General features: G+C 45.9%; 1 protein-coding gene across 2 annotated transcripts; it reads left to right on the plus strand.

Moving 5' to 3' along the window:
* The first annotated feature begins 635 nt into the window (after window positions 1–635).
* RPS6KL1 (ribosomal protein S6 kinase like 1) lies at window positions 636–12,023 on the plus strand. 2 transcript variants are annotated; one of them, XM_081861339.1, is made up of 11 exons: window positions 636–807; window positions 2,928–3,244; window positions 4,152–4,276; window positions 4,437–4,529; window positions 5,110–5,157; window positions 6,841–6,973; window positions 8,466–9,416; window positions 10,136–10,225; window positions 10,572–10,654; window positions 10,967–11,062; window positions 11,156–12,023. In XM_081861339.1, exons 2-11 carry the CDS (start codon window positions 3,010–3,012, stop codon window positions 11,264–11,266), a joined length of 1,965 nt encoding a protein of 654 aa, XP_081717465.1. In that variant the 5' UTR covers window positions 636–807; window positions 2,928–3,009; the 3' UTR covers window positions 11,267–12,023. The 2 variants fall into 2 exon arrangements, with proteins under 2 accessions (XP_081717465.1, XP_081717466.1); XM_081861340.1 differs by having other exon boundaries at window positions 2,936–3,244.
* Window positions 12,024–14,294: the final 2,271 nt, after the last annotated feature.

The raw sequence follows: 14,294 nt of genomic DNA on the forward strand, positions 1-14,294 counted from the left end.
GAAAAAGGTTGTTGACCCCTGGTATTGACCATTGCCCAGGACCCAGCAGGCACCATCTTGCGCTCTTCAGGGTACAGACAAAAGCATGGGTCGTGTGAAATAATGTTGAAAGAATAAACGTTTTTCACTAGGTACATTGCCTTTCCAGTAGCTCAGTTCCGCACGGAGAGGTTTGGCAGAAACATGGCTTCGACCACCACCCCACAAATACACTAGTCCTTTCCCAGCAGTCATTTGGAAAGGCAATTGTTGAATATGGCAAGCTTACGAGAATCGAGGTAGTTACCACGGACTAAAACCATAACACCGACTCTGGAAACGGGACGGAATTTATTGACATAGTCCTCTGTCCCTATCGAAAACCAGGAGGACAAAGTGAAATGAGATCGAAAGTGAATACATGTATACAATCACGTACTTCTTTAGGGGAAATGGCAGCCCAAGGAATATTTCTAATTTCATTTCCAACAGTTTTAATTTCATTTCCCCACCCCACCCCCGGAGACAGGCTTGGACTCCGCAGCCTGGCTCTGCAGACAGGGACGCGGCCTCTTTAAGAGCCAGCTGCCCGGGGATTGGTGCTTTATTCTAAAGGCCGGCTAGTGAGCTCATCCGCAGCCAATCGCTGCAATCGCGGACCACCCACACAGCCCCCGCAAGTTGCATCCTCCGACACCTGGCTCTTCCACCGGCGAGCCGGATCCCCGAGCCGAGATGGAAGGAGGAGAAGGAGGCGCCGCCGCCGCCGGGGATTCCGTGCCTCGCCCTCATCTCCGACCAGCATCTCAGGCACCACGACTCCTTTAGGTACGGGATGCCCCTTCCCCGCAGGCACCTGTGCCCTGCCCACGTCACACACACACACACACCCCGGGGAAAGATGCGGGCAGGTTGTTGCAACGCGTTCTTCGCCGAGAAGGGGGGGGGGGGCGAGGGGGGTTAGGCCAGGTTCGCCCCCCCCCCCACTCCAGCTTATCTTTTGCACCACCTGCTTCCTTAAGCGTCACGGGGGGGGGGAGCTGCAACTCCCCTCCAGATCGAGTAAAACAATGGAAATACTTAACTGTCCAAATCACGTCGGTTCTGCCCCCCCCCAACAAAAGTCCTGCCCCCCCCCTAATAAAAATCCTGGCTGCAACCATGGAGCGGGGGGGGGGGTTGCAAGTGCGGCCATCTCCCTAGCGAGGCCTTTCCCCCCTTTCTAAGGCCGGCAGCGGATGCCCGCACACAATGGCCCTCTCTTAGCAGCACAGCACCTTGCTTCAAGGCTTCTGGGATTCCTGCACCGACCCTTCTCCTGCCCCTCTCCAAGTTGAGGCTGTGCCAGCACTGGTAGTTTTATTAGCGCCGGAGGGAGAATGGGGAGCCAAGTCCTGGCTGTGTGGCTCGTCCAGCGTCCGAATCGGTGCAGCTCCCTCCCGGGCCTGTGGCTCCGCCTGGCCTAAGCGTCCAAAGGCCCCGAGGCTAACCATGCAGCCAGTGGCATACCGTTAGCACCCGCCGTTTTGTTTCCGGTCTGCTTGCCTCCGAGAGGAACAAGAGCTTAAACAGCCTCTTGGGTTTCGCTTGCAGAAAAAACGGTGGAGGCAGAAACCTATTGTGAACCTTCATCACACCTATCTATTGCTTCCCAAGGCCTGGCCTGGGCAAAAGCAGGGTTGCAGCCTTGGGTTGGTTGATGTGGTCTGAATAATCGATTTAAACTCTTAGATTCTTTTTTTTAAATTGTTTTTAGTGCTATCTACTTATGGAAACAACAGGTGGTTGGCACAATTTCAGAAGAGGCTTTCTCCTGTTAGAGGAGGAGGGGAAAGCCTCTTCTAAGAGGGTGCTTACTGCGACATGAGCATGTGCCTTTTATTCAATACCATGGTTGTATTAGCAATTATTATTTACTGAATTTATATACTGCCCTATACCCTGAGGTCTCAGGGCAGTTCACAAAAAAGATCACAATATATTAAATCAAAATAAAAACAATACAGTGGTATCTCGGGATACAAATGGGATTCATCCCGGAGCCCCGTTTGCATCCTGAAGCAAGCGTTTTGCCGCTTCCGCGCATGCACGTGACGTCATTTTGACCATCTGGGCATTTGCACGTGGCGAAACCTGGAAGTAACACACTAAGTTACTTCTGGGTCGCCACACACTAAGTTACTTCTGGGTCGCCGCAGAGCGCAACCTGAAAATACTTACCGTATTTTTCGCCCTATAGGACGCACTTTTCCCCCTCCAAAAATGAAGGGGAAATGTGTGTGTGTCCTATGGGGCGAATGCAGGCTTTCGCTGAAGCCTGGAGAGCGAGAGGGGTCGGTGCGCACCAACCCCTCTTGCTCTCCAGGCTTCAGGAAGCTATCCGCAAGCCTTGGGAGCCCACGGGAGTTCCTGCCGGGCTCCCTAGGCTTGCGGATAGCAGCCTGTTCTGGGGGCTGGGGTCAGGGGAAGCTCGGGCTTCCCCAGCCCCGCGCCTGGGGGGGAAATATATTTTTTTTCTTTATTTCCCCCCCAAAAAAACCTAGGAGCGCCCTATGGGCTGGTGCGCCCTATGGGGCGAAAAGTACGATTATTTGAAGCACATTTATCCCAAGGTATGACTGTAACCCAATAATACCCCCCCCCCCAAAAAGAGCCACATTTTAAAATGCTATAGAATGTTGATCAGGTCAACCAAAGGCCTGTTTAAAAAGGATTAAGCAAGTGTTTAATCCTTGACAAAATACTTAAAACTCTCATACCTGGGCAACTCTCATTAGGAGACAGACCTCCTGCAGAGACTGTATTGTTTGCAAACTCTTTCCACTCTTTTGAGTGCTGGCACTTTCTAGCTCCAATTTGTAGCCCTTTGCACCCACCCCCAATCTTCTCCCTAACCTGCTAATTCACCCTTCCTTTCTCTCTACCTCTAATTCTGCCTTTGTCTCAAGCATTACAGGAAGTAGGCTGGTGAGGATTCATTGAGAATGGCCAGTTTTTAAGCAGAGTGACCCCCTGAGCAACGGTTTGGGCATGGATTCCGAATCCTGCACTCGAGCCTTCTCCCAGGCCCGAGTATATCTTGAGCAAATCCGAAGCCGGGTTGCGCCAGGGGGCGTTGACGCGCATGGAACTGGGAAGCGTGACTACCTGGTAGATGCGGCCAAGCAGATCCGCCTGGCTTTGGAACGGGATGTGAGCGAGGACTACGAAGAAGCTTTCAACCATTACAAGAATGGCGTGGATGTGCTGCTCAATGGGGTTCAGGGTACGGTGGGGAAGTGGAGTGGGTGGGTTGTGAAAGATGTAGGGATCCTGGCAGAAGGGGATTTAGGGGAGTGCAACCAGTTCATTTTTACTGGGTGTGGAGCCTCGAGGATGCTACATGGGATGCCGCAAGTATGATGTAGAATGGAAGCGCAGAGGTGCTGGTTGTGGGACAAAATTAGACACCACACAGGGTGCTGCTGGAATTTGAGACTGTAAGGTCCACCATTGGACCCTGGGGTAGGTGGAGCATAGAAGCATGAAAGGTGCATGGCTAACTTATGAATGCTCTTCATAGGGTGAATAAATGAGGAAAAAATATTGCAAAAAATATGTGAAATTATACAAATTATGTGAATATATATATAGAGAGAGAGCAATTTAAAATTTACAGATAAATGTCATCTTTTCTTTACATAAATGTACATAGTCTATTTATTCTTCTATACATGTTCATATCTTCTACATAATTGACTTCCCTCTACATCTTAACATCATCTCTCTTTATTTCATTTTCTTTTGTACTGTGTTCTAATATACTTCCAACCTTCTATTTATATAGAATATCTCCTCTAATTGTCTTTTAGTTTGTGAAATTTACTCCAGACACATCCAGGTTTTGATTTGGGAACCATGTTTACACAAATAATTTTTAAAACAATCCCATTCTTTTTTAACCCTTATGTTTGAGTAATTTCTTATAGCGAATTTATAAATGTCACAGAATTCATTTTTTTGTGGCGCAGAATTTAGATTGCTTGTGGGTGCAGAATTCTAGCTTTTTAAAGGTGTGGGGAACACACAGCCTTGGCTATTGGGCCAGGCATGTTGTGATGTGAGGAACAGCTGAGGATCTAAAAAGAACTACATAAAATGAGAGCTAAGAATGAGTAATGCCTCTCATGCAGTGGATCCTAATAAGGAGCGCCGTGAAGCTGTGAAGAGGAAGATCACCCAGTACTTGAAACGTGCTGAAGAGATCTTCAATTGCCATCTGCAACGAACTCTGGGAAATGGAAGCTCCACTGAAACGGTGAGAATTTTTTTGTGGGGGGGGGGGAAATAGGGGACATGCAGCTGGATTCCCAGCAGTTTAAAAAACAAAAACCACCAAGTACTGTTACTGTCTCCTTTGTTCTACTCCACCTAGTTTCTCAAACTAAGACGTTTCTCAATTTTTCATTGATTGACAGGGTTACAGCAGCCTTCGCTTTCGGCCAATTAGGACACTCAGCGCACCAGTGGAGAACCTGAGGCACTGTAAGGTTGTAGGAATAATTGACAAGGTAACTAGTTGCACCTGAAATGGTGTTCTAGAAGATTAACCATGTCTGGCAATTGTAGCAAAAGCCCAAAGAAGCCCGGGAACCTTAAATATTAATCTCCCCCGCCCCCAACGTTGCTGCAGTGGATGACCATTGGCCATGTTGGCTGGGGCTGAGGGCAGCTGTAGTCCAACAGCATCTGGAGGGCCTAAAGTTCCTTATCCTTGTGTTAGAGCCACCCTCATGACTTCATGCAACAAACTGAGTTGGCTCCAGCCTATGAAATCCAATCTTTAGCTGCTTCAGGATTCTGCTGGTTTGTCAATCAAATTTTAATGCATCTCATCAGGCAAGTTTTCATCATGTAAAACAACAAGAAGCAAAACGAAAAGGAGCAGTACTATGAAACAACAGCAGCGCCACACACACACACACAACCGAAGCTCTAAAAAGCTGCAGGAAATTAGAACCAACAACACTGATTTAAAATGCCTGAGAGAATAAAGAGAGATTCTCCCCAACCCTAAAACCTTGAGGTTCATATGGGTACCAGGCAGACCATTGCACTGTTGTGGTTAACTTGTGCTTTTGTTGCTTGTAGGTACAGATAGTGCAAGACCCTGCTACTGGGGGAACCTTTATACTGAAGGTATGTGCATCCGCCTTCCTCTCACTCACTCCCTTTCCTCTATTTCCCTTCCCTTTGGCAATCCTAGACATGGTGTTACTGAGAACCAACCTAGCCTTGAAAAAGCCCTCCTGGGCTCAACCTTGCTCTCTTTAGTATCTGTGAGGTGATAGCTAGCCCCGATCTCTCTATACTGTCCAATTTGTGAAGCTTTGCTCATGTCCTTTTCTATTGAGGAATTCCTTTTACAAATCCATCACTAGCCTTCTTCTCCTTTTAGAAGAACAAAGCTTATTCTTCAAATACATGTTCAAATACAAGTGCTGCTTTAAATTAAATTAAAATCTAAATGAAAGAATTGGCAGCCTATTTATGAATCAAAGACTCGTGCGTAAAATCACAAACTGGTGAGAATCTTAGGGTTTGGTGTTAACACACTTCAGACTCCAGCAGCCAAATTTTACTAGGAATAAAAATGAAGACAGGAGGACAAAGCAGACTGGGAAATAATAGGAACCCTTCAGCTCAAATCTATCTATGCTGACATAGTTGCTTAGATGCAGGTTTCTGGACTCCTCACAAGTAACAAAGCATAGGTGCTCAGTTACAGGGTTATCCAAATGGACGATGAAACCTGAGGAGGTGAGGGAACTCATGATGGAATGTGAGGGACAAAGGGACTATTTTACTAGTCCCTTTTTTAAGGGCTTCCTCCCCATGTTGGGCTGAGTGACATCTGGCACTCTTTCAGCCAATCAGGTAACTAGTGTAACCCCTTTGTGGGAGCTGAGGAGATGTAAGCACCTGATGTGAGCAGGTGAAGATGGTTATCACTGGTGGAAATTACTGGGATTTCGCCTTCTACCTGCCAGGCCAAACCTATTCTGAGCTTGTGGACTCAGCTAAGCTGGAAAATGTGCTTGCCTCACTCAGGCTAAACAGAGGGCAAGATAGCAGAGCCTTTTCTCCACAGACTCTATGTATCTGCCACCCCCTTCTGTTTACTGTTGAGAAGTTGCTTGGCCAATAGCATCAGGCCTCTATTAGTCCCTTTGCTCTTCCTAAGCTACAGAAGCACTTGCACCAAAGGAATGCTAAGAAATAAGGGGGAACCTTGGCTGCAGTAAAAGGGCGTCCCATGCTGAACTTTGGTGCTTGACAATGACTTTCCTATTTCAGCAGGCAGTTTTCTATTTCCAGGATCAGTTTTAATTCTTATTATTCTTGTATATGTGTTGTTGTTTTAAACCCACTTGGGAATTTTGAACATTAAGTAATTTATTAATACCTGAAATAAACAAGCACTTTTAATGTATTTAAATAATGCCTGCCTTTCAATTCAAAGTTTTCCAGTATGGAATCACTTGCAAATAAAACCAGAGGTATTTTGGGGCAACAATGAAATTCTTCAGCAATAACAAATTGCCTAATTCAGGTACAGGGCCAATGCTGGAAAGGGAGAGTCTATAGAAAAATATTTCTCAGATAATCATTTACTGCTCCAGAGTACTTAAATGGAAAACATGCAGGGCTCCTGTATATTCTGCACGCTTTGGACTTTTACAGATTAGTTTCCAACTGTGTTCTATAATACAGTGGGTGGTAAGGGGGCCTTTGCCACACTGGAAGAGGCTGCTGGGCTCTTCTGGCCAAACGGCATTCAGACAGCCAACCCACATCTCTTGGTTCTGTGTTCCCTTCCAGAGCCTCCCCAAATCGCACGTGGAGACCCGTGAAAGGCAGACAATCATCCCACATGGAATCCCCTTTATGGTTGAATTGCTGTGCTACTCTGTAAGTGAGGACTCTGTCTTCCTCCACCTGGAGCACGTGAAAGGTGAGTGTTAAAGGGTTTGCCATTTCCCCGCTCCTATTTCCCAGCCTCACCTGGGTAAATCTTTTGAGTGCTTGAGTTTTGCGTTTGTTGCTAAATTTACTTGGTCCTAATGAAAGTCTTGCCCGACTGTGAGTTTTGGGTTGTTTTTCTTATCATGGGCCAACATGGCTTTATTTGCTTTTTAATACAAAATGAGACCTTTGGGCAAATTGGAGATCATGCAAAGTACTAAGACTAAGTCGGACTAAGATTTATCAGTGTGCAATAAGGGGAAAGAGTGGATAGTAGAATTATTTCTGTCCGTGAACCAAATAACTCTCTGAGATACCTTGAGTGTAGCATCTAGTACAGGAAGATGAAAAATTCATTGTAGAGGATAACTCAACTGTAAACTAATTTCTCCTTCAGGGAACTGGGAATTGTGTGCACTTGCACGTAGAGCAGATTGGTTTTATGATAGCAGGGAATTGGAGTACCAACCATCCTGTACAAAATACCGTATTTTTCCATGTATAAGACTCCCCCATGTATAAGACGCCCTCTATTTTTTTATCCCAAAATTAAGAAAATGTACTGTGCACTATCCGTGTATAAGACAACCCCTTATTTTAAACTTCAAAAATTTAGGAAAAAATATAGTCTTATACATGGAAAAATACGGTATTTCACTTCCTGCAGATCAGGTCAGATGTTATGTTGTTGTAGTCCAAACTTATTGTTGCTAGAACAGATCTGGATGAAAAGGGACCCATTATGCAAGTCTTTTAATAGATCAATGCTATCAGGCACTAGTCTGAGGAACAGGATTTTTAGGTTTCCCCCGCAGCATTTCTGCAAGTTACAGAAATATAACATTGGAACCATCCAGTTTGGGTTTTTTGTGTGATTTCTTTTCTGCCATTCTCCATTAAATCCCAGCTGGCTTTGTGGTTTGTAGTCACCCTATAGCAGCTTGTTACACATGTTTATGGTTGCAGGTCATCCACTCTATCCTTCTTAACGTGAGGTGGGTGGGAAACTTTTGGGCATGTGGCGTCTGAGAAATTATCTCACCAGAAACTTTGATTGCTTCTTCCTCTGAGAGTTGTTTGAATGCACAGTTATCCTGTGCATTCTGAATTTAGCTAATACCTCTGCCGGCCTGACTGCAGACATATAGTAGGTTAGCAGCCTTTTGAATTGCACATCATTTTTCTTCAGGCAGGAATAAAATTGGGAACACTTAAGCTTTTGTTAATCCTGCCGGGGGGAGGAAAAGCTTCTCTGTGCGGTTTGAAAGCTTGCTGCCTGATCCTCCTAATAGAGCTGGTTCAGTAAGAGATCAACTGAACCATTTTGCCTTCTCTCTGTCCTCTCAACCCTCATATTCTCTGCGGCCTGGTATCAGGCTAGCAGGCAACTGTAGTAGAAGGGATAATGGAAGAGGAGGCACAGCTGTTGGGGAACTGGAGTTGGCATGTTTCTGAGAAGCCCTTCTTCCTTTTTCCCACAGGGGGGACCCTCTGGTCCCATCTTCGCTCACAGAATTGTTTCCATCATAAATCCTCCAGCACCACCAATACATCAAATGCAAAGCTCAGCTTGGTCTTGAATCACACCAGTGAAGAAGGGGTCACAGGAAACCCTCAAGAAGCCGATTCTGTGTCCCAGCAGAGCGGCAATTTCTACCCTGAAAACAGTGCTAGCCAGATCCCTACTGCTGTAAATGTGTTCAGAAGTGGTGACCACTCGTTGCCTCGGAAGAAGTCCCTTGACCATATGCATGTGAGAACATCAACTAACGAGAAGTGGCATGTTGGACCTGCAGTTGGACCATGGGGCATTATTGGAGGGAAGCATTTAAGTGCAACGCACACTTTGTCTACACAGTCTAATTTGAAACCAGCGCACTGGGGGCATCGCTGCTTGGTCAACCAGAGGACTTTCAGGTCGTGTGACTCACTTATCAGAACTGATAGCATCAGCAGCATATCTGAGAGAGCTACCACACAGCAGGAGCCAAAACCACATGCAGGCGAGAGATCTAGCCAACATGTCTCAGAGACAGGAAGAGGATGCATGTCAAAAACAGAAGCTCCATGTCACCGAATAGCACAGCTTGCGCATTCTCCAGCTGGCCAAAGACAGGCGCATCCTGCAATTCTTCAGCAGAACCCGTGTGGTCAGGAGAACCAACAGAATGTGACACAAATGAAAGAAGGGAGCCTTTTGCAGGAAGAGTTGACTACTGAGCATAAACAGCACATAAACCAGCTAGCACCAAGGCAATATGGGTCTGCAGCGCACCAGGCTGCGCACAGGGACAGCCTTGGGGCCTGGGATGTAAGTGAGGACCAGATCCAACTTTGGGCAGCTGAACTGGTTTTGGCTTTGGAGGGTCTCCACCAGCAGGGGATCCTATGCCAGGACCTCAACCCACGAAACCTACTGCTGGATGATACTGGTACGTTTTCTCCCAAGAAGGGTCTGAATGAAAACTCTAGTCTGCCGTATTTGGTAGCTGTGGAGCATTTGGTTTCATTGGGAAAACATTCCAGCTCCCTCTCCCTTATGTTTTGTGAGATTACAGAAAAACAAATAACAATCTCTTTTGTGAGGGGCAGGGAGAGCTCACTCCCAGGGCCAAATTCCCTCAGAGGAAAGTGGCTGACACCAAGACACACTCTCACATACACCTGTGGGGTAAGAGATGAATGAACTTAGAATCTGAGTTAGAAGGGACCACAAGGATCATCTAGTCATCTAGTCTCCCTGCAATGCAGAAAACTTTGTCCAATTGGCTCAAACCCATGACCTGAGATTAAGTCTTGTGCTTTACCAACTGAGCATGTCATTTTTCTGTACTGTGACAAAAGCTTCCCTGTCCTCAGGTCTATATCTCAGTTCAGTCCCATAATCAGCATTTTGGTTCTGCTAAATAACATCACTTGTTTGTTTAGATTTCCTGTTTATTTCCTTCGGCTTACAGGGGAGCTGTGAATAGACAGCACACATTGTCGTTTAATAAAACAGGTGCCCAAGACTTAAACCCGAGGGCAGTTTCTGAGATTCGCAACTCAAATGGGGATTTGTCTGTGTTCAGAAACGTGACTAGGGGCTTCTGATGCCTCCTGTTTTACTTTGCTTTGCATAACTGCTCTTGCCATTTCTGTGGGTTCGTAGGTCACATCCATCTCACATACTTTGGCCAGTGGACCGAGGTGGAACCACAGTGTTGCAATGAGGCACTGGAAGACTTATACTGTGCTCCAGGTAATGAAGACATTTGCTCTTCCCTTGACAGATGGGGGCAAGAGGAAAGAAATATCACCCTCCCCCCATTTATTTCTTTTATATGCTTTTAAGTCATTTTATGCTGTTTTATTGGTTTGGGTTTGTATTTTTGTTTACATAATACTGCTTTTATATTATACCCCACTTGGAAATGTTTATTTATAAATGCTCTTAAATGCAATAAAACAGGCAAGCTGGCCTGACCTCAGACACCTCTCTTTGTGACTACAGTCCTTTTAAAGCCTCTTGCCCAGATGGTTACAGGAGATAAGGGCTTCTGGCATGGTCTTTCTGTTGCTGTAATTCACACTCTTTTTCTCTGCAGAGGTGGGTGGAATTTCTGAGCTGACCGAAGCTTGCGACTGGTGGAGCTTTGGGGCGCTGCTCTACGAGTTACTGAGTGGAACTGTGAGTAACTAAAACTGTCATATCTAGATTGGCAAGCCAGTATTAGGAAAACAGAAAGCGTTCTAATGGCGATAGTGGTGCTACACAAAGTGATGTTGATTAGGAGCATGACAAACTGCATTTGAACCTCGTTATCTCTCCCTTCTTTGCTGCAAAGTGTAAATTTTGTTGACGTGGATCGACTGCACCATGGAGTCTACTGCTTACTTAGTTGGCATGGGCAAACTGGGTTATTTTCAGAACAGTTATCCTTAGCATTAGCAGCCTTTGCTGCAGGATAGCCTGGTTTTAATAGCTCTGTTTATCTCTTAGTCTTTAGCCCAGAATCACCCCTCAGGGATTCATCCTCACACCAAGGTTTATCTTCCAGAAAAGCTCAGCCAATCTGCTTCATCCCTAGTCTCCGAGGTGAGAATGCTGGCCAGTTAGCATTAGAATTGGAGGATGGCTGTGATAGTGTGCATTTGGAGTCTGAACTACCATCTCTCATTCTCTTCCCAGCTGCTGCAATATGATCCCAAGCAACGTTTAGGCTCTGGCGAAGAGGGAGTGAACAGGATCAAGGCACACCCTTTCTTCAGCACCATCCAATGGAACAAGTTAGTTGCATAAGAAGAACCAAAGAGATTTGGGGGATGGTGTGGAGCTGTGCTTCCAGAATGCAGAACCCGGCTGTTTTATCTGCTGGATTGTGTCCCTGCCAGATGGAAAACCCAAATCCTTCTAGAAGCACTTGCCTCCTAAATGAATGAATGAATAAATAAATAAATACATACATATCCCGGGTCTTGTGGACCTGGGTGGTGCCAATAGCGCTGTTGCTCAGGGGGAAATCCACAGAGCTTGGCTGTAGATTTTTCAGCTTTGAGTTGCTCCTATTCTGCTTCCTAGCTATATGCCAATAGCAGCTAAAGGGATCAAATTCAGCTTTGGAAGATTTAGCCTGCTGGAGTTAACCTTCAAAGCATGAACTAAGATTATGAGCATCTTGTAAGGCTGACGTAGCCAGCATCCTCCCTTCCCACATGTTGCTGGAATCCAGCTCCCACCATCCTCAGTCAGCATGACCAGAAGTCAGGGATGATCCCAGATGGCAATTCTGAGCAGTTGGAAGGCATCATGTTGGCTACCCCTGCAATAGATTCACAGAATTGTAGAGGTGGAAGGGACCACAAGGGTTCCAACCCCCTGCAAAGCAGGAAACTTTTGCCCAACATGGGGCTGGAACCCATAACCCTAAGATTAAGAGCGAACAGAACTGTCTAGGTATGGTTTGCTTGCAGAACCAAAACATCAAGCCCTTTATTGACGCTCTCAACATAGCTTACTCTACACCAGGCATGTCCAACTGGTCGATCTCTGGGCATCCCTGCTCAACAACTTTGGTCAGTCCAATGAGTAGATCACTGCAGTTTTTTATAGTGGGAGTAGATCGCAGTCTCTCGAGAGCTGGACATGCCTGCTCTACATGATCAGTTTCCCCAAATCAGACATGGCCAAAGGTAGCTTCCCCCCATACGTTCTACTTGCTTGTTCCCCAACTGCCAATTCAGTTGAGCTTTCCAGCGACGTTCCTCGTCCCACAGCAGTATCTACTCTATCACGTATCAGCTGTGTCTCCTCCCCACTTTAACCTCGAAGCATCTTCTTCCTATACCTGCTTGACCCCAGTTTACCAGTGCTTTTCTGCTTAAGTACCCTAGGCGGAAGTCTTGGATTACAATCTGTATAGTTCACAGCTTGCATGTTGCACTTGGCTTCTTCTGCAGAATGGAGACGAGCTCTTATGCAGAGGGGAAGTGAGCAAAAGGCTCTTCTTGCGATTGCTCTCTGTGGATCTTCCATGTTCCATGCCAATGAACCTTTTAAAATAAAAGACTCTCAGCACAACCAAGCACTTGCGTGCGATCTTTAGCAACACTGCTAGCTGGTTCTATTGTAATGCCCATGCAAAGGTGGAGCTTGGCTTCCACCAGCTGAGGCAGCTCACCACTACAGGTAGACGAGGTACCTTCCTATGCAAGGTATGCTGGAAAAACATGCAAGCCAAGGTGTGTAAAATATGACTGGTTTCTGGCACAAAATATGCACACGACACTATCTTCAGAACTGGTTCAAAGGTGATGGGTGCACTGTGTGTGGTTGTAAGTGTAAGGATGGGAAATACTGTTGTTTTGGAGAGCCAGTGTGGTGTAGGGGTTAAGAGCGGTAGTCTCATAATCTGGGGAACTGGGTTCGCGTCTCCGCTCCTCCACGTGCAGCCTCTGGGTGACCTTGGGCCAGCCACACTTCTTGGAAGTCTCTCAGCCCCACTCACCTCACAGAGTGTTTGTTGTGGGGGAGGAAGGGAAAGGAGAATGTTAGCCGTTTTGAGACTCCTTAAAGGGAGTGAAAGGCAGGATATCCAATCCAAACTCTTCTTCTTCTTCTTGTAGGCTGTGTATGTCAACTAAAAAAATGTGGCCCTGCCTACCCTTTTTAAGAGGTACCAGGAGTCTTTCACACATCATGAGAATTGCTTTGGAACAGTGGAGGTAACACCCTTCAGCCTTATTCTAAAATACTTGATGGCAATAATATGTAGCCCATTTTTCTTTCGGGAACAGCTAAGCCTTCCTGGAAGCAGCCACTGTACTTCCTATGTGAGTCATACACACTGAGCTGTTTAGGTCCTAGTCTACGTATTCTAGGTTCCAATGGCTAAACACTGCAACATAGTTCAATACCATTTTTCTTTGTATAGTATGTATAGATAGATTTCTGGGCAGCTGCAGTAGCTGTTCTCAACAGTAGCCCAACTCCTTCCACACACATTTCTAAACTTAAATTGAGAAACTGTTTGCTTCTTTAGCCCAAGTAGAAATTGCAAATCAATCCCCAATGAGCATATACAGTGGTACCTCGGGTTAAGAACTTAATTCGTTCTGGAGGTCCTGAAACTGTTCTTAACCTGAGGTACCACTTTAGCTAATGGGGCCTCCTGCTGCCGTCACAATTTCTGTTCTCATCCTGAAGCAAAGTTCTTAACCCGAGGTACTATTTCTGGGTTAGCGGAGTCTGTAACCCGACGCGTCTGCAACCCAAGGTACCACTGTATAGGATGGACACAGGACATATTCAGCAGCTGACTTCTCATCTGAAAACATTTCAGGCCTCTTACTCACATCATAGCTGTACAGTGATAAAGTGTATAGCTCACATAGAACAAACAGACCAGAACCAATGATCTTAATAATAATAAATAGGTTTTTCAATCCTGATGCTTTATAGTAGCACTTGACATTGTATATACTTCTCGCAAGACAACTGCTTGAGATTAGTATGTCTGCTATGGATGGTGATTACGTTTGGTAAAGCAAGTGGGTCTGATTCACAGGCTTTCGTACAGAGAAGCTGATTGTAAGACTACTTCCCCTGTTGCTACCAGTGCTATTCACCTGTTGCAGGCTAGAAAGGGTACCCAAATTGATAGGAGGACATACATGAGAACCTAGATTATTTAATTTCCTTGGAATGCTCAAGACCTCCAGGTACCTCTACAAACTACAGAGTTTGCTCTCTTCCTCCTATGAGATGCTTTTGACTAATAAAGTATTTTCTAGTTCTGTCCCATTAAAACTTGAGAGCAGGTGCAGAGGCA

This window comes from Podarcis erhardii (assembly GCF_964252035.2).
Source record: "Podarcis erhardii genome assembly, chromosome: 1".
Classification (NCBI taxonomy): Eukaryota; Metazoa; Chordata; class Lepidosauria; order Squamata; family Lacertidae; genus Podarcis; species Podarcis erhardii.